General features: G+C 39.6%; 2 protein-coding genes across 10 annotated transcripts in view; one reads left to right on the forward strand and one right to left on the reverse strand.

The window, feature by feature from the left end:
• Position 1: 1 nt before the first annotated feature.
• NDUFAF7 (NADH:ubiquinone oxidoreductase complex assembly factor 7) lies at positions 2-6,176 on the forward strand. Its single transcript, XM_082305431.1, has 9 exons — positions 2-439; positions 594-674; positions 1,327-1,437; positions 2,470-2,680; positions 3,176-3,234; positions 3,968-4,081; positions 4,907-5,050; positions 5,396-5,569; positions 5,950-6,176. The coding sequence occupies exons 1-9, from the start codon at positions 182-184 to the stop codon at positions 6,160-6,162; spliced, it is 1,365 nt and encodes a 454-aa protein (XP_082161557.1). The 5' UTR covers positions 2-181; the 3' UTR covers positions 6,163-6,176.
• Positions 6,177-6,398: 222 nt separating this feature from the next.
• The window catches only part of PRKD3 (protein kinase D3), a 48,601-nt gene continuing 29,464 nt past the window's right edge, over positions 6,399-25,535 (reverse strand). For 5 of the 9 annotated variants that reach the window (XM_082306513.1, XM_082306514.1, XM_082306512.1 and 2 more), the window contains 10 exons: positions 24,418-24,495; positions 22,496-22,772; positions 19,377-19,429; positions 18,929-19,001; positions 15,306-15,412; positions 14,548-14,709; positions 13,973-14,071; positions 12,053-12,320; positions 11,061-11,146; positions 6,399-10,148 (listed from right to left, as the gene is read on the reverse strand). In XM_082306513.1, the coding sequence (XP_082162639.1) occupies positions 9,975-10,148; positions 11,061-11,146; positions 12,053-12,320; positions 13,973-14,071; positions 14,548-14,709; positions 15,306-15,412; positions 18,929-19,001; positions 19,377-19,429; positions 22,496-22,772; positions 24,418-24,495 (1,377 nt within the window). In that variant the 3' untranslated portion in view covers positions 6,399-9,974. The remainder of the gene's footprint in view (positions 10,149-11,060; positions 11,147-12,052; positions 12,321-13,972; positions 14,072-14,547; positions 14,710-15,305; positions 15,413-18,928; positions 19,002-19,376; positions 19,430-22,495; positions 22,773-24,417; positions 24,496-25,535) is intronic. The other 4 variants (XM_082306511.1, XM_082306510.1, XR_014227625.1 and 1 more) reach the window with 3 other exon arrangements.

A 25,535-nucleotide genomic window follows, 5' to 3' on the forward strand; every position in this document is an offset into this window, starting at 1 on the left:
GCAGCGCCCGCGGGCCTCGCCGGTCTGCGGCGGAGCGGGCAGGCGTCGCCTCGGCCGCGCCTCAGCCGGCCTCCGCCGCCCCAGCGGCCTTCAGCCGGTGGCCCGTCCTCACGTAGGCGGCGGGACGCAGCGCGGCTACCGAGCGGCCAGGACCCGCGAAGGAGGAGCGGGCGCCGCTGCCATGGTGCCGCTGGCCGCTCGCCGTGCGCTCCTCGCCGCCCTCCTGGGCCCCGCCGGCCCCCGCCGCCTTCCCCCCTCTCCTCTCCCCACAGCTCCGGCGGCGGCGGCGCGGCCCTCCTCGGGCGCGGGGGGGCAGCCGGAGGCCGAGGGGCCCGGCCGGGCCACCGCCATGCTGCGGCACCTGCTGCTGAAGCTGCGGGCCACCGGGCCGGTGACGGTGGCCGAGTACATGCGGGAGGCGCTCACCAACCCCGGCCAGGTGCGGGCGGCGCCGGGCCGGGGGCTGCTGGCCGCCGCGGCCTGCGGGCCGGGGGTGCTGTGCCGCAGCGCCCGGGGCCCCTGGTGCGGCAGGAAAGCGGCCCCGCCGTGCGGCTCACCGGGCCCCCGGCCCCTCTGCCCTCTCCCCCCCGCAGGGCTACTACGCGCGCCGCGCCGGCATCGGCGAAAGCGGGGATTTCGTCACCTCGCCCGAAATAAGTCAGGTGTTTGGAGAGGTAACGCAGAGTTCCTTATGTCCTCAGTAACTCTTTTCGTTCTTACCTTACAGTTAAGTTGTTCCAGGAGGAGGAAGGGGTGTTCTGTTTTTCTGGAAGATCGGGGAGTCCTTTCTTGTGTTATAATTTGGGACACCATCTGTGCTTAGTAACACTTATTTCCATATAGAACTTGTTTATAAATAAAGAGAGTTACAGTAGTTTCCCAGTGTGAAAACTCTACTCAAAAATCATTTGCAGGTTTTGGTCTGGCTCAGTCTGGTTCGTGCATCATTTCCAGTAGCGCGGGTTGGCTAAACGCTGTTCTCGATGACACTTTGGTAAATGCGTTGTCATAAAGAACAGCTCTTCAGAGGCAGTCGGGCAGCCACCTGCCTTGGGCCTTAAGTAAAAGTTCAGATGCCAACTAGAAAAGAGTCCCACCCGTTCGCTGATGGAGAGAGAGTTGCTTCTGCTGGGCTGACAGCAAACAATCACTGATTTTAATACTTCAAGGGAAGAGGGCAAAGTTATGTATGCTTTTTCTTACCTTTAAAATACAGAGAGAGAATATTGTATAGTATCTTAGCTATTATCGGACAAAAGGCAGGTGTCGCTTTCCACAAGTTCTGAAGTTATTACTGTAACTGTTTGTGTTTTTTCTCACTGCCAGTTAATAGGAATATGGTGCATTAGCGAATGGATAGCCATGGGCAAACCTAAAGCGTTCCAGCTGGTGGAGCTGGGCCCAGGGAGAGGCACTCTTACCGATGATATACTACGGGTAGGTGAAAACTAATATTAATATTCTGTATTTCTGGCTTTATTCTCTGGCTATGCTGGAATCTGAAGGAATGAGGTTTTGCTGTCGGGGTTTAACCTTCCCTAGTAACCAAATTATTTCAGTCAGGAGATTTGCAGCTTAGAATCTAATTAGAATATATGCAAATTTCTGCTATTCAGCAAAGAGCCCAGGTCTCTGAGTTGAAAGCAGAACACGGGCCAGTGTGTGCACACTGCACAGACACGCATGTCATCTTTCAAACACTACTTGATAGTAGGGGACGGCAGGAATATTCCAGCACAAAATATTTCTGTATAGGAAAGCATCATCCAAACTGGCAACCATTTAGGAGGGTGCTGCTCTATGTAACTGGGAAGGAGGCCTCAGCAGAAGCAATAGGAGGAAGGGGAGGAGGACAATAATACAGCAGTGAAGTTGTGTCGGTCCCTTTCGGGGATTTCAGGAGCTTCTTTCTTTTGAGTTAACCCTTTCTGTTCTGTCATGCTTGCATGGCTGTCTGTTAATTAAAATCTACTGATTCAAAACCAAATCACTAATGGGATTTAGTACCTCAGAAGAACTTTTATTCTATTTACATATGTTAATGAAAAAGAACTCTAATAACCGCAGTGAAATGGAGGATATTGAGCACTTTTTGTTTATGGTGTCTGGGAAAACTGAACCATTTTTCTCCTAATGCTAAACCCGCTGTAGGTATTAGAGGAGCTACTCACTTTCAGCCTATTACTATTCTAAATGAGCATTTCACGTTGCCGTCCTTACAACTATATAATGTGTGCTGTACTTTGCCAACTGTATTAGAAGCATAGCAGCTTTTATTAAAATTTATGAGGAAATTCCGATTTCCTTCTGGAGGAGCAAAACACAGTCTGTTTCACTGAGACTATTTGGTTAAATGAAAGCCAGCTAAATCTTAGCTTGAATATAAGTAATGAGATTAAAGATTAATTCTTAAACCTTTAATGTGTACAGCATGTGACTGTGCCTAATAGAATTCATCTGCCTTTATAGGTCTTCAACCAGCTCGCCTCTTTACTAAGTAAATGTGATGTCTCTCTTCATCTGGTAGAAGTGAGTCCCAAACTCAGCGAGGTCCAGGCGCTGATGCTGACAGGAGGGAAGGTGCAGTCAAACCCCGAGGACGAGTCTGCTTACATGAAAGGCGTTAGCAAGACTGGAATTCCCATTTTCTGGTACAGAGACATTCAAGATGTGCCGCCAGGTAGGGAGCTTGAACATCTTGTTACAGGGGTGGCATCCTTCCTCCATTTGCAGCTTTTGCTAACTGAGGATGTATCTGCTAACCTTCATAATGGGTAGAGAAGTAGTTAGTATGCGTATTAGCTCCTAATTCTTGTATGAGTCTGAGGCAGGATCTTGATTCATTCTCATAACTGCTACCTATTCTGACTACCTTCATTTTGGGATAGCTACCCAATTTCATGTATTTTGAGTTTTTCTTTTCATGGGAAACCATTTGCTGGCTTTGCCTGAATCTCCTTTCCTGAGATACCGATCTAAAATTCGTGGACTGGAAGCTACAGCTAGCTGTAGAAATGTTCTCTTTGATGTATCCAAGCTGGAAGTAATGATAATTATTTCACAACCACATTAACTAGCTTAATTCATAAAAATTCATAAAAACATTGTAATTTTCAACTGGAAGCTGCTATGGAAGCATTAATAATTGAATGCATTCTTTTTTACCTTCCCACAGGTTACAGCTTTTACCTAGCACATGAGTTTTTTGATGCCCTGCCAATACATAAGTTTCAGGTATAGCAAGAAGATTACTGTAATTGTGACCATCTGCTTAAAAGCCTTTTCTCTTTGAGGAAGAATAAAACTAGGGTGCCAAACTAGACACATTCATTGTCTCTGGTGATAAAACATTTCTAACTGAATTTGGACAAATAAGGCTTAATTCAGCTGAAAACTGTAAAATTAGTAATTGTTCTTGAATGGAAAAACTTATAGAAAGCTAAAGATTTTGTTCTGCTGAGATAAGTCTCAAGTTTTTTTACTTCTTATGCTACATTAATGAAGTTTTTAATTTCCACATTATTTTATGGACCACTACTAACAAAGACCAATTAAAGGCTTTCCTTTAATGGTAATGAGAATAGCAGAAGAGGCTAGTTAGGATTCAGAAGAAACTTTCAACTTCAATTTGATAATTAGCTTATGAAAATCACTGGTAGAATAAAATATTTTATTTTGATAAGTTAAACATTGCACTGTCAATAGAAGAGGCAGCGTTTTTCTTAACAGCATCATTCATTCCTTTTAAGTATAAGTAAACCTCTATTTGTTGACTCTGCAGATGAGTCTCTACCACGAGCTTTTTCCAAGGCAGCTACTGGAATTAAATAGGAATGAATAATTGTTGTTAATAGCATATTATGTTCTTAAAATGTTTGTGAAAATGCTTGACATGTTAGTTCAATCAAATAAGATACTGTTGTACCCGTTAAGAGTGTAAAATAAGTACTTTGGGCTCATTAAACAGAGAACAGAGAAAGGCTGGCGTGAAGTCTTGGTTGATATAGATCCAGAAGTTCCCGACCAACTGCGGTTTGTCCTGTCCCCGTCAAGTACCCCTGCAACAGAAAACTTCATTCAGGTAAGGTTATGCCTACCAGAGTTCGTACTTACACCTTTACTGTCTCTTTCAAGTACATTTACTGATTCTCAGGTACTTTGACAGCAGGGGAGGCCTCTCAATCTATAAATGAGTAAATACAGCTTGCCATTTCCATTCTACGGAACTTCCACAAGCATTTAACTTTGTATGCTGTGAAAATATAGCACAAAAATAAACACGTACATCAAACTTTGCAAAATCAGAGCTTAGACAAAACACTTCAGAGAGCAGACAGAGGCAGCAAGTGACAGGGAGAGTTCTGCGTTGCATGTGTCCCATCACCATCTCGGCAGCGGCCCTACCCAAGCCAGGCTCTCAGCCTGCCGCGTACGTACTCGGTGCAGCTGGGTACTCCTGTGCTATACTGACTGTTAATGGGAAGTCTCTAAGATAATTTTTTTTTTCCGAAGTTACAAATTGAAGTAGTTGAGATTAAAACCAACCACAAAGTTTCACCCAGAAAGGCCTTTTTGAAGGGTGAACACAGCTGAGGAGCTGTTTTCATTCTTTCAGTACCACAGTAATGCCGTTTTACCTGATGCAGGTATTTGTACTTGTTAGAAAAGTTTTCATTTCAGTTAACTATAGGCTATAGAAGAGATGACTGAAATCCAGCACTCAGAAAACACGAATTGAAAATGACTGTTAGCAAAAACTAGCTTAAGTTCTCGATAGCCTGGAATACACCCCTGGACCTCTCTGCCCCAGTGAAGTGATGACGATCCCAAGACTTCAAGCGTGAAGAACTCCTGCCCTGTACTTGTTTGCTAATACAGGTGTTTTGATTTTTGAACTCTGCGCTAGCCTGAAGAAACAAGAGACCATGTGGAAGTGTGTCCTGAGGCTGGTGTCATCATTCAGAGGCTTGCCTGTCGTATAGAAAAGGATGGCGGGGCTGCACTGGTTGCTGATTATGGTCATGACGGAACCAAAACTGACACTTTCCGGGTAAGTCATTTAGCCTGAAATAATAAGCCAAAATACTCTGTTATCTTTCATTTGTCACTTGGATCATTAGGTTCTTGTAAGAGAAAGATCTTGGGTGGACATAATAGCAAAAACTGCATTATACTGTAATCATAAACTGAGTAATTGAGTTCTTATTTAATCAGTACCCATAAGGGTTTCTGCCAGACAGAAAGGATAATCTGAGCCCTTGCTACATTTATCTCAAATTTTCAAAGTATAATTTGCTATTCTCACCCCTCAAACATGCACAACTTGGTCTTTGCTAGCCCCAGCTGCGGTAGCGAGGAGTACAGCTGAGTATAATCTTCCAATCTAATTTTTCAGGGCTTCCAGAATCACAAACTTCATGATGTGCTGAGCGCGCCAGGTACAGCAGACCTGACAGCAGATGTTGATTTCAGCTATCTTCGAAAGATGGCGCAGGGAAGAACAGCCACATTAGGCCCCATAAAACAGCGGGAGTTCTTAAAAAACATGGGCATTGACCTCCGATTGCAGGTAGGATAGTGTTTACAGGTACATAAACTCTCCTAATCCACAAGCAATACTCGTTTAGCAGCAAGAGAGCTTTTATAAAAATCTGATTTTAAAAGAAAGTTGTTCAAAACAACATGTAGGTGTGAGATCAAAGAGTTGCTTCTCCTAGACATAAGTTACTCTGGACCCCTCAAAGTAAACCGATCGTATTATGAGTATTTAATGCAAAACTTTGCTACATACATCAATGTATGAGCTCCACCAGGGATCTCGCCACTTCTACTGAACATTACAGCACTGTTACATTAGTATAAGTGAAAAGGATGCAACAAGAGATTGCAGGTATTAGAGAATTTATAGGAAAGCAGGAAGGGCTATAACCTACTTTTTTTTTTTTTTAGGTGCTCTTGCAGAATTCACGTGACCCAGCAACTCATGAGCAGTTACTTCACAGCTATGATATGCTGATGAATCCCAAGAAGATGGGGGACTGTTTTAACTTTTTTGCCCTGCTGCCTCACCACAGACTTGCACATCCTGACACGAAACAAAAGCCAGAATCAAAGTCTCCCTTACCGCCTGTTGCTGGATTTGGTGAACTCTTACTGAAGTAATTTCAAATACTATAGCAAAATGTCTGATAATAGTAGCTTTCAATAGCAACTTATTAAATAAAAAAAAAAAAAAAACAAGTAAAAGGAATAGAGTCCTGCATTTTATGGTTTCATATACTAAATGTTTTGCAATAATCAGCATATAGCTACATACGCAGTAAGGTAAGAACTAAATATTTTGATTTATCTTTGAACTGAAAGCCCAATGAAATGTCACGTTACCTTTCCAGGCAATTTTCTCACAGCAATCTACACTTCAGGGCCTAGCCACATTTTGGTAGGGAGTGCTATTTCAGAGTAAATCTAGTGCAGCACACTAAACCTATTGCCTGGCCTATGCAGTGTGTGTCAAAATCAAACACTGCGCAGACAGAAACCAGCGTACACAGAGCAGAGAATGAATGATGTTTCAGGGGTCTTACAATAGAGCTGAGCAAAGTATTTACTAGTGGAATCAAGCTAAAACTTGTCAGTAACAAACAGATGTGCTAAGGAGACTTTCAGGGTACTTAGCTTTGGTACTTGCTTAAAACACAAGATGCCTTGACATATTTGAAGATATTTTTATAAAGCGAATGGTGACAGGAACCATGCAAGAAGAGTTATTAGTTCCAAAGCACCTGCTAACAGAATTCCCACAGCCGGGCATATCTAATGACAGATCCACAATCAAGGAAGCATAAAGAAACATTTACTTCTAAGAACATGTGATAGGAGGGAGAATTCACGTGAATAAAAAGAACAAGTCTGATAGGGAAATAAATTTTATTTTCAAGCTTATCAGAGGATATTTACAAACAATGGGATGTATAAAAATATAAAAGTACTTGACAGTGTCCTTTCAAGGCTATAAATTTTACATGAGCTTTTTTCTAGCATCATCATAGCACTATTTCTTGAATGAACGCAACTTAATTCATCTAGGGGTAAGGATATGAAACACTGTAACCTACTGCTGTCAAAGTTTGCAGTAAAGGTAGAAAAAAGGGAATAAAAAACAGCTATTTTTACGACTCTGAAGAAAGTTTACTCCTAATATATGTCAGATTTTTTGGTTCCTCAACTATTAGCTGCTTGTGGCTTCTATTGTCTGGCCCCATAAGTCTGCATCTATGGTCAGGTAATCTCCTCCAAAGGCCAACAGCATGGTTGTTTTTTTTTTTAATACAACTTGAAGAATAAATAGCTCATATAATATTTTGGAGCACAGCAGACTTCATGGGGAGAGACATCAGCCAGGCCTTCTACTTCATTGTTGTCCCCTCCTTCCTCTGTTCCTGTTGTGCTTTTTCAAGTGACTGAGCTGGCTTTTTTCCTCCCTTAAAACAAAACAAACAAACCAACCAACCCACAGGAAAACCTGAAATGACAGCTCAAGTATAAAATCTGAAGTTTAAAACCAGACTATATCTACATTATTACAGTTAGGATGGAAGAAAGCAATGGCTTCACTGAAATTTGGTCAGTTGAGCAGTGGAAGTTGAAAAAAAAAAAAAAAAAAAGCACTGCCTCCCTTGCCAAGCCTGGGCAAATACTAGGCTACCAACCTCATAGGTGATTGTTCTGGTTCCAAAGATGAAAAATAGTGCCTCTCTGAAGAATCAGTCCTGAAACCCTGCCTTAACAGGATGGCGAGGTTAAGGGACAAATTCTGCCCCTTCTGAACTCCTTGGCACTGCCTTGACAGCACAGAAGGGGGAGGACGACCCCCGGCGTAGGAGGGCAGGGACGGCCATCGGGCAAGTCCCTCGCACAAACCTGAGAAAAACACCTGCCAGGAGAGAGGACGCGCGGTGGTGGGACAGGCTGAAACGCTCTGCCCGCTGCTGGCTGTAGGAAACTGCCACAGATTGCACCAACACCTTGTACAAAGTTTGGTATATCCTCACAGGGAAGCCAGCGTTCAGCCGTTACCAACTCAGACACCTACAAAATTCAGTGGTAGGTAGATTAAGGGCAATAGAAAAAGTAAGGTTTGGGTCTTTAACCCACATTATCTGTGGGTACATACTTCTGCAACTGCCACCGACTTTACTGCCAGGTCACTGTCATTACAAGCGGCTGCCAGTCCTGAAATAACCTTGTAAGATTTTATGTACGTCTAACAACTTAGAAAAAGTCTGCTCACCTGCTTCCTTACCTGAATAACAACAGTAAAAAAAAAAAAAAAATATTTATCTACACACACACACACACACAAAAATCTTTGTAGGAGAGAGGGGAGATACCCCAAAGCCTCTCACTGACTTTGCAGTTCAAGCCTGTATCAGTATTTTAAAAAGTATTTCAAACCAAGCTCCAGAGTTAAGCAGCTTGGCACATCAGGAATATGTACAGCCATCCAGCACCTTCCACCAGCAGCACAATGCTGTTATCCCACACAAAAGGAAAGATTTCACCTCCTCCATTTGCATTTAGCATTCATGGCCTCAAACTTCTTTGAAATACCATGAACTTTAACCGTTACGCTGTCCTCTGAGGGAATCGCTTCCAAAGAATATTGCTGCTTCCCCTCTATTGTGCCACAAGTCCAGCAAGTGGTTGGGAATCCATCAACTGAGGCATCTGCATAAAAACCTGAATCAGGAGTTGGTTTTGGACCCTTCATTCAGGTCAAACAACAATGCTGAGCACAGCAGAGAGGGCGGGAGAGGCTGCAGGTCAAGGCCAGGAGGCAAAGCCCTTTCTCCTACAATCCAGCTGCCCTGGCAGAAGCAACAGGTGATCTGATATCCACCGTTACTCCTAGGTTTTGGGCAGAGTTAAGATACAAGCTAGCAGGCTACAAACTACTCCTGATGTAAGTCCAGGGAACCTTAAAAAAAATTAGAAAAATATTAGAAAAATTTAAAAGTCTAATTACTCAAAACAACAGAAGAAAGCTGCATGTATTTTTCCCTATTCTTCCACATCCTTCTGCTAGAAGCTGTTTTTCCAGAGTGAAAGGATATGCTACATCAAGTCTCGTGTGCTCTCTTGTGCATTACTCGTGTAGTTTTAAGGCACAATGCCTTTGGTGTGTATCAATGATGTGTGTGCCGGCCTTGCACAGCAACACACTGTTGTGGTTTATTGCTCTGTTTCAACAGACAAAATAAAGGACTAGCATAGCTTTGATTGTCATCCCTTTAGATTGTCAGCCAGCATGTCAAGAGGAATGTAAGAAGTTACGGGGTTTTCTTTTTTTGGGGTATCTGAAAGAAGTTCAATTAGGGCAAAGACACACATATTTAACTGTCTTAACAGCAGCAAATTATTCCTTCATCTATGAAGCTGTATTCAACCTAAACCACCACGTTTTGGTATTAGCCAAGGTATTCTGCACTGATTTCTTTTTACAGTCTCTTTTCACCATGCACAGTTTAGGAAACGGGAGATGTATCTAACTAACAGAAAACAGTCCTCTATGGCCTAGTAAATAGGGATTAGAAAACCATTACAAAATTCTTATTGTGTAGGCTATGGAAAAAAAAAAAAAAAAAAACACAACCAAAAAACCAACCTTGAAAAACACACAAACCGTTCAATCTGTACACATTACACCTCAGCAATGGCTTTGGAGCCACACAGCTTGGTGAAACGTTATGCAACGGGGCTTACCCCACTGTCCAGTAACTACTCAGAGTTTAAGTCAGAGATGGAGAAAAGCTTGTCAGACGACAGTCTATTCTCACGTCAATGCAGGATCCTCTGGCGCTTTGTATACTCAACTATGTGCACAGCATTCAGAAAGAGCAACAGTTGTTCCAAAACTTAGCTTCTGTTTCTGTCTGGAGTGTCCTTCTGCGCTGCAATTTAGCATAAGGAATAAATCAAGGGTCTTCTTCCATGTCATCTGGATTAGGAGCCATAATAAAATGCTGGGGGTACTCAAGGTTGTGTTCATAAGCATGTTCTTTCCAGCGTGCATCATCACTCTCATGGGTAATGTAACGCTCTCCAATGCGTGTTTCAAATTCTCTGAGGTCAAGCCAAGTCTGATAATCCTAAGGAGTAAAAGAGATTTAAGGAAGTAGTTTAAGAAACAGCAGCACTACATTCCCACAGATAAATCCTGCAGTTTGTCTCTACTTTTAGTATAAATAGTCACATGATAAAATCAACCAGGTCTGTTTAAAAACAAAACAAAACAAACCCAAAAAAACCCCACCAAACACACACACACACAAAAAATACCCCAACAGAGCGTCCACAAGGAATGGTTCCAAATTAAATAGGCTAGTATCTAAGATCATAATACTGTAAATCATGAAAACTCTTTGTAACAAGACAGCTATGTTAGCTTTATTATAAAATTAATTGTATATATACACATACATGAAATTATACTCCTTCCAATATTGTTTGTACTCAAAATTAATTGGATTTTCCCCTTAACGTCTTTTAAGTTATTTGTGTGCGTGGATACGTGCATACAGGATTGTGAACCCATTGTGAAAGGAACCTGCGCCGAACAACCGGATAAATTCCATTCCAAACAATTCTCTTCTAAAATAACTACACGTTAGAGCACACACTAGCCTGTGCGTCCACTTCGGCACTGAACAATGTTTGTCTCGATACTGATCTCAGTGGGGCTCCAGGCACTCATCACTGCCCACATTCAGGAGAGGTGCCAGAAGAGTAAAACTCTATGTTGGTGTCAGACAGAAAGTAAGGGGCGGGAGAGACACTAAGACAAAATTTTCCTTGAGGAAAGAAGCCATTAATAGATGGGCAGAATCCTGGAGCACATAAAATGTAAAGCTAAAACCAGAAATACTCCAGCCTCCATGAATGGTTATTAACAGACTTTGACAGAAGCAGTTTCAAATAAGCCTCTGAAGGATTTAATAATTAAAAAAAAAAAATCATTATTCAGCCATTATAAACATAGTGAAAAAGGCAGATGGGTTTACCTGTAACCATGGGTGACTAAGGGATTTGTCAACACTGAAACGTTTTCTCATCTTCACTTGAAGCAAATTGTTTATTAAATCAATGGCTGACAAAGAAGAACAGAACAAAAATTATATTGTTTAAATACTAATCACCTCTATCATCATTCACATGCTGCAGTGAAAGTGAACTTTTTAATGTGTGTATCCTACTGAACTCTTTTAAACTTAATCAAGCTCTTGAATTTTATATTTAGCTTTGCTTACGTTAAATGAGGCTACAAAATAGGTATGGGTAAGCTTCCCCCCACTTTGATGTAAACACTATAAGCTTTACTATATTACTCGTTAATCTTTTTCCCTACTGATTTTAGTGATATTCAGAAGTGCCTAAATAACTTGAGCATAATCCTGTGTTCCAAAATTATGTAGGTACTTCCACTATTGTATACTTTTGTACACGTGCTTCCACATCTACCTGTGTATTAATCGTATATACGTTACTAATAACAAAGCTGGCATCGAAGAGCTCTCAGGATCAACCTCGTAAACTTCTAGATTGTTCAGACCTGATATTTAGATCCAGGGTTTGTTTCACTTTCTAATGTACAAAACTAAAATTCCAGACTCAACTTTGAACCATTTCTGTAATTATAGTTTAGATAAAGTTTGTTTTGAGATCAGCGTTCAGCAAATACTCATACACGATTTAACTTTTCATTGGGAATTTGGGGAAGTTTCAGGTTATTCATCCCACTCCTCATCCATGCAATTAATTTTTCTTGCTAAATCTATTGGCTCCTCCTGCCCTGAAAATGATCTAAAACATTATATTTGACAATTTATCTTTCACAAACATATGCCAGCTCATGTTTATCCATTTTGGCATAGTCTACTAAACTCAAACCATCAATAATTCTCACACTCTTGTCTGAATGAACCCTGAGGTTTAAGCATTTGAATGCGTTATCTACATATAAAGACATTCTAAGAGAGAAAATTCATTTCTTTACCTTCACTAGAAATTTCCTTCCAAGGATTTGGTGGGTACATAAATGCTGCATTTTGAATCTGATCATTTATATCCTCATCTTCATTAAACGGGAATGTACCACTAAGGCTCACATAGACAATAACTCCTACGGACCACATGTCTAGAGAGCGGTTGTAACCTTTACTCCTGAGCACTTCAGGGGCAAGATAAGCAGGTGTCCCCACCACAGAGCGCCTGAAAGATTTTTCACCAATGATACGTGCAAAGCCAAAATCACACAGCTTCACCTGCAAAAAGAACATATTTTAAACTGAGAAATCTCTGCTCGATCTCCAAAGCATGCTACTGCCCAAGACCAGAGTGGTACTTGATACAGGTTTTGCCACCATTTAAACATTGTATGCACTAAAACAGAGACAAAACATTACCTAAGCCAGTCAGTTAAGGTTTTAGGTTGCTGGTTTTGCAGACTGTGGATCAACCATGCTTCAGACTGAGCCCTGACTGGCCTTGCACAGACTCAGGTCTGAGGCAGTCTCTGTAGTACATGGCCACAAGTGTGCAAATAAAGACAAAAAACTTTATTCCAAACTCAGCTCATTTTCAGAGACAAATCCACACCCCCACAAGGCGCAGAGCCAACCTTAAAAAAGCACACGAATCCCAGCCAGACCACATTATTCTTAATCATATTCCTGAAGCTGGAGGTTTCAGCTACACAGAAAATTTAGGGACATGGTTTAGAGGTGGACCTGGCAGCTGGGTTAACAGTTGGACTCGATGGTCTCAGAGGTCCTTTCCTTAATGATTCTACGATTCTATGATAAATCAAACGATGAGTTTTAGCTAGAACTCAGACCCAGCCAGCTCTGGGCAGAACAGTCCAATAACCGTCCAGGTAAAAAGCATCAACAGCTGGTGCCTGCACTGATGCTCAGATCTTCATGGTTCTGGGACGGCTTCTTAACTTGAACACAGCAGACACTTGTACAGAAAAAAGGATCCAGATCAAGTCCAACACTAACCCCAAGGTAGTAAGCACTCCTCAGGTTATAAGAAAGAGCAGTGCACTAAAGGCATACAAGTGACCAAGTGACTCTCCAAAAGTCCATCCCACTTTGCATTAATGGCACAGGACTGGAAGCAATTCCCTGATGGTGCCTAGCAGATTTTAATTTCTGTATATCTCCACAAAATCCATACTATCCAAGGTATCTAAGGTAATAGCTGACTGGGGTAAGTGTTGACAGTACACAAATACTAGTATCACTGAACAGCGTTTCTCTTACAGAGATTAGCTATTTAGTTTATATTACAGTGTAATATCACACATACTGATGATTAAGATCCCTGAGCAAGACCAGTGACAAATGAGCCAGTCCCTTTTCACAACAGTTTATAAGCAAGACAGACAAGAGCAAGTAGGAGAAGGAGATGTACAACAGGGAAGAAATTGTTTCCCAGGGTCAAACAGCACTGGAACAGGAATGAGGACTGGTATTGAAGCTCCTGGTCTTGTGCCATTTCCACTGGACTATTCTCACTAATCCAGAATACCAATTTCCATGCACTCTTCACAAGCATAAAAATAGATGCAGTCTGCACAGCCTTTTGCTAAGTGCTGGCAGTAGTTGTACTTCTCAGGCTCCTTGGAATAAAGAATGCTGTTGCACAGCATTGTTGTGAGACATGATCCATGTCTGAGGGGAAAGAAACTGAAACACACCATTGAACATAAAGCTAGGCTAAGAGTTGGAAGGGGGGAAAAAAAAAAAAAAAAAAAAAAAGAGACAACCGTAATACATGTAGTTCAACTAATTCTAGACTAAGTCAATTGAACAATCCCACAAGAGGTTACCTTTTAAGCTGCAATGCCTATATTTCTTTAAAAAAAGAACAATGAAAGTGATGAAAGAAGTATTTTTTAATCTCTACTCACTTGAGGGAATGGCTCTGCTGATGCTAGTAGTACATTTTCTGGTTTTAAATCACAGTGCACAATATTCTTGAAGTGTAAATTCCTCAAAGCAACAAGTATCTAGAGAAAGGAAAGAACATTTTCAGAAGTATTCAAGTGGATCAAAAGCGTCAAAAGCCACACACACTAAGCAATACAGTAATTTGTATCAACACAGCCTTCAAGAATTAACCTGTATATACTCTGCAAGTACTATTTTTTCCCAGCTTATCAAGACTTGGAACTGATGAGTTTGATTTTCCTTTTTTTATTTCCCCCCCCCCCTCCTCCCTCTCTGTCTTTCCAATGTTTACTGTTTTGACATGCATCTTTGGATGGCCATAATATTATGTCTTGGGAAAGAAGGGCAAAAAAATTAACATAATTAACATTCAAAATTATTTCCATGTTTATTCAACTTTCATTAGATGTGCACGCCTCTGTGCTGTGTCTTTTAAATAACAATATAGAAAACACTTTCTCCAAACTCCATTCTCACACAATTACAAAAGACAAATCTAGCCTTTCCTCTCAAAGAGGAGAGGCCAAATGCCAACCTGAGTGACCATGAACTTAGTTATTCGTTCTGGAAGTCGACTTTTCTCGCTGGAAAGAATCATCTCTAGCATATCCCCATGCAGCTTTTCCATCACAACGAAGACCCGTTCCGGGGTTTCAAACATACATTCCAGGTTCACAATCCCAGGGTGGTGCAAATTCTAAAATAAAGTAGTACAGGTACATCACTAAAATAAAACAGTATGAAATATCCTGAATTACACAAAAATGTTGTACCTCAAATCAAAAAGCAGTTAAGTGGAGAGTTAGAGATGAAAAAACAGAATGTCTGAGGCAAGAAACTAGCCTGAAACATAAAACATCAAGCCATGAAACATACCCATTATCAGTACTAAGACTAATTTGTTTTAACACAAATTATCCATAATGATTAATTTTACAGTTGATACACTCAATAGCTTGAGTACAGAACATGCAAGAATAACACTCAGACTGAGGAGCCAGTAGTGGAAGACAGCCGAAAATAATACAGAGTTTCCTGCTACCTGCAGGCGACAACATGGAACCAAAGTACCTGTCTTCAGTGGATCCCCTATATGGGGTAGATACCACTCCCAAGTTACCAATTCTACCAAATACTCAGAAATTCCCGCTCTTCTAAGATTCCCTCTTACAAAAAGACTCAGAAATCACATACACAGATTTAGAAATCAATTCACAGCACTTACACACATTGCAAAAATCTTATTAATGGCTTGAGACAAACTCCAATTGTGATCCAAAAATACTTTTGTACCTGGAGAATGGCTACTTCATTACGAAGCTGACTTTCCTGTTTAGTTGGAAACCTCATCTTGTCAATGACTTTGATAGCCACATCTCTTCCAGTCTTCCTATGTTTTCCTAAACAGAAAGTCAATGTCAGCCATCGAGAAGCAGAAGCAATTCATAGCTATAAAACATTACATCAGGAATTCCTTTTTAGGGAAACAAGTATATTTTGTACAAATGTACAATATTACTATATTTATATTTAAAATTGCAAATGGTATATGAGTAACAAGAGTGATCAGCCTCAACAGGAGGGTTGTAGATGAATTTAAACTGGTTATACTCTGCTGTCAGGTATGCACATTGACATTAGATGTATTAGGTGAAGTTTTTGTTTGTGCAAGGGACTTGCACATTAGCAAGTAACACCTACTCCCACAGAATATTGCCTCTCCTGTTAAAAAAAAACAAAAACAAAAAAACCAACAAAACTATGCAAGACAAACGTGAAGAAAGATTTACAAGTCTTCTCCAGTGGTTTCATACTTTTATGGGCTCCACATACACAGGAAATTATATCTAATACTCTTCGGGAATATAAGCGTAATTATGTGCCATGAAGAACAACATATTAACACCCACGAGGCAGTCTGTTGTGATCAAAAAGCTCTAAAAGGTTGTGGTAAGAAAAAAAAAAAATGTGCTGATAGCACCAAGTACTATTCCTTGCAGCAACCTGCCTCAGCTAAATGAGAAGCATTCTGCAACACACAGATAGGATGTTTCAAGGGGTAAGTGAGCAGCTGTAAATGCTTACCCAGCTTCTCCACAACCCCTAAACTGACTTCCATCACATTCACCTCAGAAAGGTTAATGGGATCACACACTGCAAGGCCTTGATAATCTAAGACATTTAATACTAAACTAATATAGAACAATAAGTCTGCACCAAAGGAAAAGAAGTCATTACCTGCTCAGTGAAGGATTTGGAAGCCATTTTAGGAAAAGGGACGACACACAGAGCTACAGTGCAAGCGGCACAGAGGACTCTATGGGCACTGCTACGGGGAGCCCAGCTACGGGGAGCCCAGCTACGGGGAGCCCAGCTACGGGGAGCCCAGCTTCGCCTCGCTAACCACGCAGCAAGGCCTCACCTGCGGCTCTGCAGCCGGTACTGGTGGCCAGGGCTTAGGCAGGGCATTGGAATTGCTCCAAAAGCTGCTGTGCCAAGCAGCTAATGCACCTGCCTTAAACATCATCGTGAATAAAGAGTCAAAAACAGGCTTATCTCCATGGGACAAAGTAAAGCAGTTAATGGAGACATTACTCAAGGTCCAAAAGGGTTTACAAGGTTACCAAATAGAACTAACAGTGGGAGAGCAAAAAATAAATTTTAAAAAGATTACATCAGTCCTAAGGAAAGCATACACTGTAAAACGGACTGTCACAGACAACAGCATAAAGCCAGAAGTCTTGAAAGAGAGATCCGGGGAGTTTTGTCATTTTGTCTGTAACAAATCAGCAATTTTTAGGCAAAATATTAGAAATCACAGCACCCAGCTATCGTTTAAATAAAACCCTAGATTCAGGGACAGTGACTCTGGTGCCACTAGACATCAAATTATATTGAAACGTAGCAGAAATACCATCAATTACAAACTAGACGCAAAACCCAGAAGACAAATGCTAGGTTGCAAGAAAATGTAAAGCAAAACCACCAAACTAACAAAACACTTAACTACAGAAGCTAGACTAGAGCTAAATGTTGAACATGAAGAAAGATTAAGAGAAAAGCAGCTTGAAAATTCCTTTTCCTAAGCGAAACACAACGAACTAGGTTTCAGGGCAAGTTTTACATCAGTAAGAAACTGTCAAGAATCTTTTTTTTCCCTGTCTCCATTTTTCACACCCTTCAAAACTAAACAAAATAGGAAAAGCAGAGAGAAACTGTTCTCACTGAAAGAAACAGGAGTTGGATATCAATATCCTATAACTTCTTGATTTACAATTTGTAAATGTTTGTCCAGAATAGAGGACATGAAAAACTAAAAAAAACCCCACCCCAACAGAAAAAAAACCCCAAACACCAAACTCCACAACAAAGCAAGCAATGGTTTTGTTACCATTATTTCAGCCAGCTTACACAGGTGGAGAGAAACCAATATTAGAAGTTACCAGATCTACTCTCCCCAAGCACCAGCAACAATTAAGCAGTGTGCAGAGCCAGCAAAAGAATATTCTTTCATATTTTCTTTATACTTGCTCTTTCAGCTTGTGATTTTATCTTAAGAAACTGAGTATGCATACCCCATATATTTTAAGGAATCTTTAAGTGAAAAGATTGAATAAAATAAAAAGCCTTTTATAGGCATTTATTATAAGCATTTATAAGCATTGAATCATGAAAAATACCAAGCTGAGATTTATCTAAAAGGCAATTTAGGAGACTATATATAGAAGTAAAATCAAAACATTAAACTACTGTCTGCATTTGTGCACGTTCTATTCATAAGAGAGGGAGCATACTTTGATTCACACTATGCTTTAAGAAATACAGAGGGAAAAAAATAGGCCTCTCTCAAGAGTGATGTAAAACCAGACCATCAAACTGCATTTCCATCAAGCAGTTCAGAAGTAACAGAGAAGAGTATTTGAATACACAATTGGCACACAGAAAAGTCATAGCCACAATAATTCCTGACTAGAAAGACATGACAGAAGCAGAAAGATTACCACTTTTAAATCATTAGTTATCACTTTTTCTTTCTTTCCAGATTTATGTCTGTGGTTTTCTCAACACTTGAGATACAACACATGGGATTTTAAAAAAAAAAAAAAAAAAAAAAAAAAGAGAGAGAGAGAGAGAAATAGACTTCATATGATGCATTTCTGGTATTTCTTCTTTTTGTGATTACAACACATGGGATTTAAAAAAAAAGAGAGAGAGAGAAATAGACTTCACATGATGCATTTCTAGTATTTCTTCTTTTTGTGATTACAAGCTATAAACTAGTTATATGTTGCAATAGAAGTTTTTAAAAACTAAAAGTGATAAAGCTCCATTTGCAACCTAAAACTGGGACCTCTTGACAAAGAATTTCTCCCTCTACTTTAACTGGCTGACAGAAATTTGTAGCAAAACTGTTTGCATAAAATACATCAATAATATATTTGCATAAATACTGTCAAAGCATAAACTAAAATATGTATTTTTCTAATTGCTTTTGGCCACATTTCTCAGATATCATTAAAAGCAGGTATAACTGACAGCCTTCTTAAATACATGACTTCTAATACTGTATAATGCAGACAACAGTGTTAGAATTTTCAATTAAAAAAAAAAAAAAAAACATTAACCAAGGCCAAATTCAGACTAGAGATTGCTTTGTATTTAACTGTGGTCAAAATCCAATGCATATTCTAAACTGATTTTGATGCCAATGCAAAACTCTAAATGCAAAATTGTAAGAAATACCGTACATAAAACTGCAGAGAGAGACAATAGAGTAATCAAAAAAAAAACCTTTAACAAGATAAACTTCACCTAGACATTCTACATACAGCTAAGCAAATATGAAAAGGCTAATTATATCAAGCAGACAGGCATTCTACCTTAATAAATGCATAATGAGATCTAATGTAATTTACCTCCATATACAATACCAAACTGACCAGAACCCAGCACTTCATCAGCAAATATTTGGTACACAGAGCTGATATCCTAATGCATGAAAAAAAGAAATCACAAATATCAGAAGTAATCAAAACATTCACGAGCATATTAGTACTGGCTAACCTGCATTTACATTTGACATTAATCAAACTCTGTAAAGGGTGCCATCACTGCCCTGAGTGGAGTGGAAAAACACAACAAACTTTTCCTGAAAAGGATCCAGTTAGCTGCGCTGTCAGCAGGGATAAACATTCACACAAACAAACAGCTGTGCCGGGTAAGTAGATGACTTCCTGTATACGGCACAGACTTCTTTAGCTACGATACCCTGCTGTCGCTTTCTCATCCAGACACTGTTACTACCAATCGCTTTGTAATACCCAGGTAAATAAACACCGTTATTATACAATGCATATGACTCACCACATTCTCCTGCACCTGGCAATTTGAAACAGAGATGCTTAGAGATAACTCTTCTGCAATAAAGAATATACAACTGAGTAAGTAAATAGAAAGGGCAGGCTTTTTCTAGTAAAAAAGCAGAAAACAAAACAAAACAAAAAAAACCTTTACTGACTTCTAACCCAGTCACGGTGAAACAATTTTTATTGATGTTCTGCAGAAACATCATACCCTGGCACTCAAATTTCATAGATTGATTAGATAAACAACCCTGGGAGTTTTGCTGGGATTATTTGTCTATTTTTGTCATATCGCTGATTACGAAACTAGTAGAACAGTATGAGTGTGTACACAATAGAGAGCTGGAAACCCAAAAGCAATAGCAATGTGGCAATTGTATCAGAGTTCATTAAACTACTAAGAATTTCTGGTAGTAATATAGAAAAATACAGGGAAGAGGACCAGGTAGATCCCTTACAGTCAAATGAATGCGATTGCTAATTTTCTGTGGCATCAAGATATACAGAATTAATGCCTAAGAAAAGGAAACAAATCAAGCAAAGCAAGTAACAGAAGACCTGATAATTAAAAAAAAGCAATAAAACCCATAATATAAACAATCTTTGTTTCACGGACAAACTGCAGAAGCATATTTAATCTTTGGAATATAAGAGCACATCTAGGAAGTCTAATTTGCATGTAAAAGCACCAGATAAAGATACAGAATTTTTCAGCCTGCAGCAAATGTTGACACAAAGTTTTCATTACAGGAATAACATTATGATGCACGGACAAGAAGAGATACATCAAGGAAGGCAGAAAACACCCCTTTCCTTTGACTTCCTACAAGGTGGACAGAAGATACACTATAGATTTACTAGCACTTTGAAAAAAGAGCCTTTATCACCCTAAGAAGAGTATTGAGATTTCAGAGAACAAATAAAATGTCTGTATCTGATTTTTGCTACTTGTGTTTTATCTCAAAAAAGGCATTTAGACTTAAGATAGCAGCAAATACTAGTTCTCAAAGACACACTGAATACTGCATATGAAATATGAACTGGAATTACAGCCTTGCATATGTCTACTGATTATTGACTATAGTCAAGTCTATATTGGAATAACAGTACAGAACACAAGGAAGAACAACAACGAAGGCAGGCAACAAAGTCATAAGGTCAACATAAACTGCAGCAAGGTTGAAACAAGGTAACTAGAAAGTGAAGATACAGTTTCTGAAACTGTGTAAAGAGAACACACTGAACCCTTCTCCACAGATGGCTACAGAATACAAAATATCTGGTAAGTAGCGATTGAGTTGCTCCTTCCAAATAAACCCATTTTTCTAGTGTCTGAAATGCATACGAATAAGGGCTGAAAAATTGTCACTTCTGAAGAAATCAGTAATGCCAGGATTCAATATGCAGTCTATACTGGGTAATAGCTTACTAAGATTCTCTTTCTCATTTCAGCTCAGAAACATCCCACAAAGAAACATCCCACCCCAACCACGAGGTACGAGGTGAGAAAGGCCTCTTTCCCACGCCTCAGACTGGAAGAGCACCCTCATTTCTAGCTACTTTCTGGCTAGAACGTGGTATAAACTGACTAGCTAGTGTCATTTTGACACTACAAATTCCCTGCTGCTGCAAGTATTTCAAGCACTAGCAATGTCTCCCTCCTCTTTTGGTCTTTTCATTTAAAGGAACATATTTGAGGCTCTTGGTTTTGGTTTGTTTTTGTTTGGTTTTTTTTTTTTTTTTTAAACTAAAAGTCTAATTTTCTTAAAGGCTATATTTCATGGCTCACAGTGTGTAGGAAGGAGAGGGATGAACAGACATTTTGTAGGCTTTTTAGAGTTTAAAAAACCAACCTGAGTTGTCTATGAACATGTGAACACCACTCCACAACTCATGGTAGTTTCTGATACTCCTACAATCCGAAACATGCTAAAATACTTCCTCTCTGTATCTACCCCTGCAGCTCTATTCCCTACCACTGTCAAGTTCTAAAACGTTATTATATCCGAAAAAAATATTGATTTTGGAAAAAAACAACTGTCTTTGCAAGTTTCTCAGCAACAGTAAGCCTTAGGTTCTAGAAAACAAAGAGAGCTTTGGTGTATATATGCATGGAATTAAGAATTTCACACTGAAAGTGGCATTTTACATATGTATAAGGCCAGTTACGAGGTACCATCTTGCCAGTATGTTTCTTCACTGTAATTAAATATAGATACCAGTCCTGGCATTTTGTAGTTTACCATTTCAGACCATGGTTGCATTTTCAGAAAGTGCTTTTATCTCAGACTAGTATTTACATGTTCTTAACTGTTGCTGATGCAGAGTAGCCAGATATCAGACAGAGAAACTAATCTCAGAATCTCCTGCAAAAGAAAATTTTGCTAAAAGAAGATTAAGGAGTAGCTGGAAGATGAGAGGGAACTAAAGAATGAAAGCAAAAATCTCAGTACAGAATCTGAATGAATGTCATTGCAAGAAACAAGAAGAGAAAGAACACACTACACAGTTTAACGGAGCCTTGGTAATGAACGTGATCTTACGCCAGAGAAAGAAAGGGAGGACAGGTGCATAAAAAGAATAGGGCACTTTTTATTACTACCCACAGCTCAGCAAAAGTTCTTTCCATCACTGGCAGTATTTACATTGCATCACTAACTCCTTTTCTTCTTCTTAGCTACTGATATCTCACAAATTAAAAAAAAAAAAAAAATATAGGGGATAACATCAAAAAGCATCCAAATTTAGTTCTTTCAGAGCATATGTATATAATCTGATTTTTTTTTTTTTAAATATATTAGAAATATCTAAACTATAGTCCTTTTTTACATCCAGCAACTATGCAGGAGTTCTTAATGCTCCTACAATAAAGCTCTGCAATATACATTCATATTGTAAATCTGATTCTTAACTACTACTTCCTGCCACAACAGATGAAAGGATTTCCCCACCCTCCACAAACCTGAGTGTCACTTTTTAGAGACTTGTGCAAAATTATGGACCCAATTCAGCAGAGACTAGACAGACAATACTTCACTCTAAATATGCACTTTTCTGAAAGGAATCTCTACCATTAACAGCTTCAGAATATGAATAATAGTGCCTTGTCTGCCTGCTTACTGTGATCTTTTCCTTGTCCTGCAGCAGTGCAAACGCTAGCTTGAGGAGTGACTGGCATCAAAGCCTGACGAATGGCTTTCTCCCAGCCCTGAGCTACGTCAAGTCCAACTCCGGTGGCAGCAAGAACAGGACTGTGATGACTGCTGCCATTGTTTTCGCCAACAAAGTACACCATCGTGTCAGTGATGATCTCAAAACAGTATGGGTTGCTGCCCTGCACCACATTTGAAAAATCTCGAGGCTGAGTCACCTGGAGAATTTCTGAAAGTGGAATCTCCTGAAGAAAAATATTAAAGATTAAAAAATGAAAACGCACATAATATTTTCATATACTGATATTCAAAACTTAAAGTGTTTGTAAAGAAATCAAAGTAAATATATCACAATACCAAAACCAAAATATCAAGCTTCATAACTAATGTCAAACTGTGCATGACCATTGCCCACCCACAGCTTTCTGAATTCCTCTGTACAGGCCTAGACAGACTTCCAGCCCCACCACGGTTCTCTCTATACAGCTACTATTCTCTACTCAGACAAACTGCATTTATATTCAGCATGAGACATGATGCACAAATGATGCACAACTATAGAATGACCATTTTCCCCCTGTAGTTTATACTAGAGAAGAGCATGACAGGGGGAAAAAGTGAAACAGGACAAGAGGAGGATAAGAAGAGGATGTCGTTATAGAAGCTAGTCAATAAGCACTGCTTCACCTATCATCTGAATCGTTTTGGGTAAAGATTCTCTTTCATACAAATATTAACCATTTCTACTGACTCCTCTACCTCATCAGTTTAAGATCATGGTACAAGCAGTACTAGAGAACAGATCTGAAGGAAGAAATGGTTGCAAGTTCACACTAGCTGGAGGAGGACATTCCACATACATGGGAAGGTACACAGGTGCACGTCACTTGCAAGAGTAGTGAACAAGCAGGTGAACACCAGGCTGGCATTAGGGGGATAAGAGACAGTAGCTGATAAAGATGAAGAGCAAATAAATGTAAAGGCAACAACTGTGAATGATTCTAACAGCAAAGACAAATAACCTGAGATTTAAGCAGTTAAAAACAGGGGGGCAAAGGGGCAAGCCAAAGGACTAAAAGCAGTGACATAACGGAGCAACAAGCAAGGAACATATTTTACCAGCTGTGTTTTGAATGCACAGGGCAATACAAGTATCAGGGAGGTCTGAGAAGAGACTGCATTGGTCAAGATAGGGATGAAAAGGATCTGGGCAAGTTTAGCTGGGTGTACAGAGAAAAGGCTTGATCTTAGAGATGTAATAAAGGAAGAAGCTGCAAGATTTGGACCCCCACCTAAAGGTGTAAGACAAGAAAGGGAAAAATCCTGTTTATACATTCAAACACATTTTCTGAATATTCCACCATTGAACACATTACTTTATTAACAATATACTAAACTTATTACAAAGTTTCATTTATATAACACAGGCTGCAGAGTAAATTTTCCTCTAAATCTTGCTTGCAAGTTTCAGTTGTACAGTTGGAAATATTTTAATTTCAGGAACCTCAAAAAAAAATACATAAGCATGCAAACTTTCAGTCACTACTTTTATAACACAAAAATCCTAGCCTTCATTAGACTGGCAGCCAAACAGATTCTCTGGTAATTGCGAAGAAAGCTTAGTACGCTAGGCAATTCAGGAGAACAGTACATTTAAAATGTAAGGAGAGACATACTCAAGAGGATTAGAACAGGAGCTGCAAGCAACTTCTCAGAGTTAGTCTTGGTCCTTCTCACTTACAAGCTTTGGCCAACAACTAACCTGTCACAGTTTTGATTAAAAAAGATGGGGAAATGGAGATAATGCTTATACTGCTCACAAATAGATTTCGGATCTATAAAGCACTGAGTACATCAAGTGCAACATAATTATTACTCATCATTAATTACCTTGTAATATTTTGTTCCAGATTCATTTTGAAATAGCGTGAGGCATTTGCTGTCCAGTCTCCAATAATGTCTTTTTCTCTAGAAAATGCACAGTACAATAACGTAAGGAATACATCACTGGTATGGCTTTTGTTATCTCATTATTTAAATGAGAAATGCTTTAAATGACTAAGAAAATCAACTAACGGTAATCTATAGCTGCATCTTAGACTAGATACATGAAAATATACACTTTGGGAATAAATATTTTTTTAAATTCAAGAGGCTCATAAATTTATTTCCACAAGCCAGAACAAAATATCACTTACCTTACAGTAACAGCAGTGACAAAAGCAGTTATCTTGTACAGGAAAACCACTTACCTACACAGGTTTCACTCCAGGTGCATGTGCTCACAAAACCTGAATTATTTCAATTTAGTACCAATTGTGGGAGTCATGCTTTCTCCCTCTGTGCCCTCACACCAACATTGCAAGGGTTCAAGTACTGAGCAAGCCTAACAAGTCCTTAATTCTTTTGTCAACACAGAATTCTAGAAGGTCAAAAGCACACAGTGGCAAGACAGACAGATTATGAGATTCAAGTCGACAAAATATCTTGGGGAAAAAAATAAAATAAAAATCAAGACAAGACTAAATAGCCATTTCCTGGAAGTTTCCAGCAATGAAAAATACCATCTCCACCAAAAAGTAATATGAATAAGCTCTTGCACATAACTGTCTTGTAATTTTAAGCAGAGGAACATTTCTCAAAACAAAGAAGCTTTTAGAAAGCTAATATGGCTGTATGAATCTAACTCACTTTGCTTGCACCATGCTCATATAGTTAGAAACCCATTTTCATTTTTCTGTGACAAAAATCCAAGACCCTTAACTCTGGCCTAGGATGACACTAGTTTGAAACATAATACAGCAGAGCTTAAATCACTTCAATCATGGGGAAGCTAAGACTCCCTGTAGGAGTTGTTAGACAGAGAAAGCTAAGACACAAATGGATTTAACTAAATGGAATTCCCAGTCAGCACTGAATGGAAACTGCGTGAAAGCATAGGGGTGAACCTGTCCTTTGGACACATATGCTCAGGTTGGTAACTGACTCAGGGATTCAAAATCTGCCCA

The sequence above is a fragment of the Platalea leucorodia genome, assembly GCF_965183815.1.
Source record: "Platalea leucorodia genome assembly, chromosome: 3".
Classification (NCBI taxonomy): domain Eukaryota; kingdom Metazoa; phylum Chordata; class Aves; order Pelecaniformes; family Threskiornithidae; genus Platalea; species Platalea leucorodia.

What these genes read in the sequence shown, in the direction of transcription:
- NDUFAF7 (XM_082305431.1), top strand. Translation starts at nt 182, where the DNA reads ATGGTGCCGCTGGCCGCTCGCCGTGCGCTCCTCGCCGCCCTCCTGGGC. An exon ending in TAAGTCAGGTGTTTGGAGAG is followed by an intron (nt 675 to 1,326) that starts GTAACGCAGAGT and finishes TCTCACTGCCAG; the next exon opens with TTAATAGGAATATGGTGCAT. An exon ending in TTACCGATGATATACTACGG is followed by an intron (nt 1,438 to 2,469) that starts GTAGGTGAAAAC and finishes CTGCCTTTATAG; the next exon opens with GTCTTCAACCAGCTCGCCTC.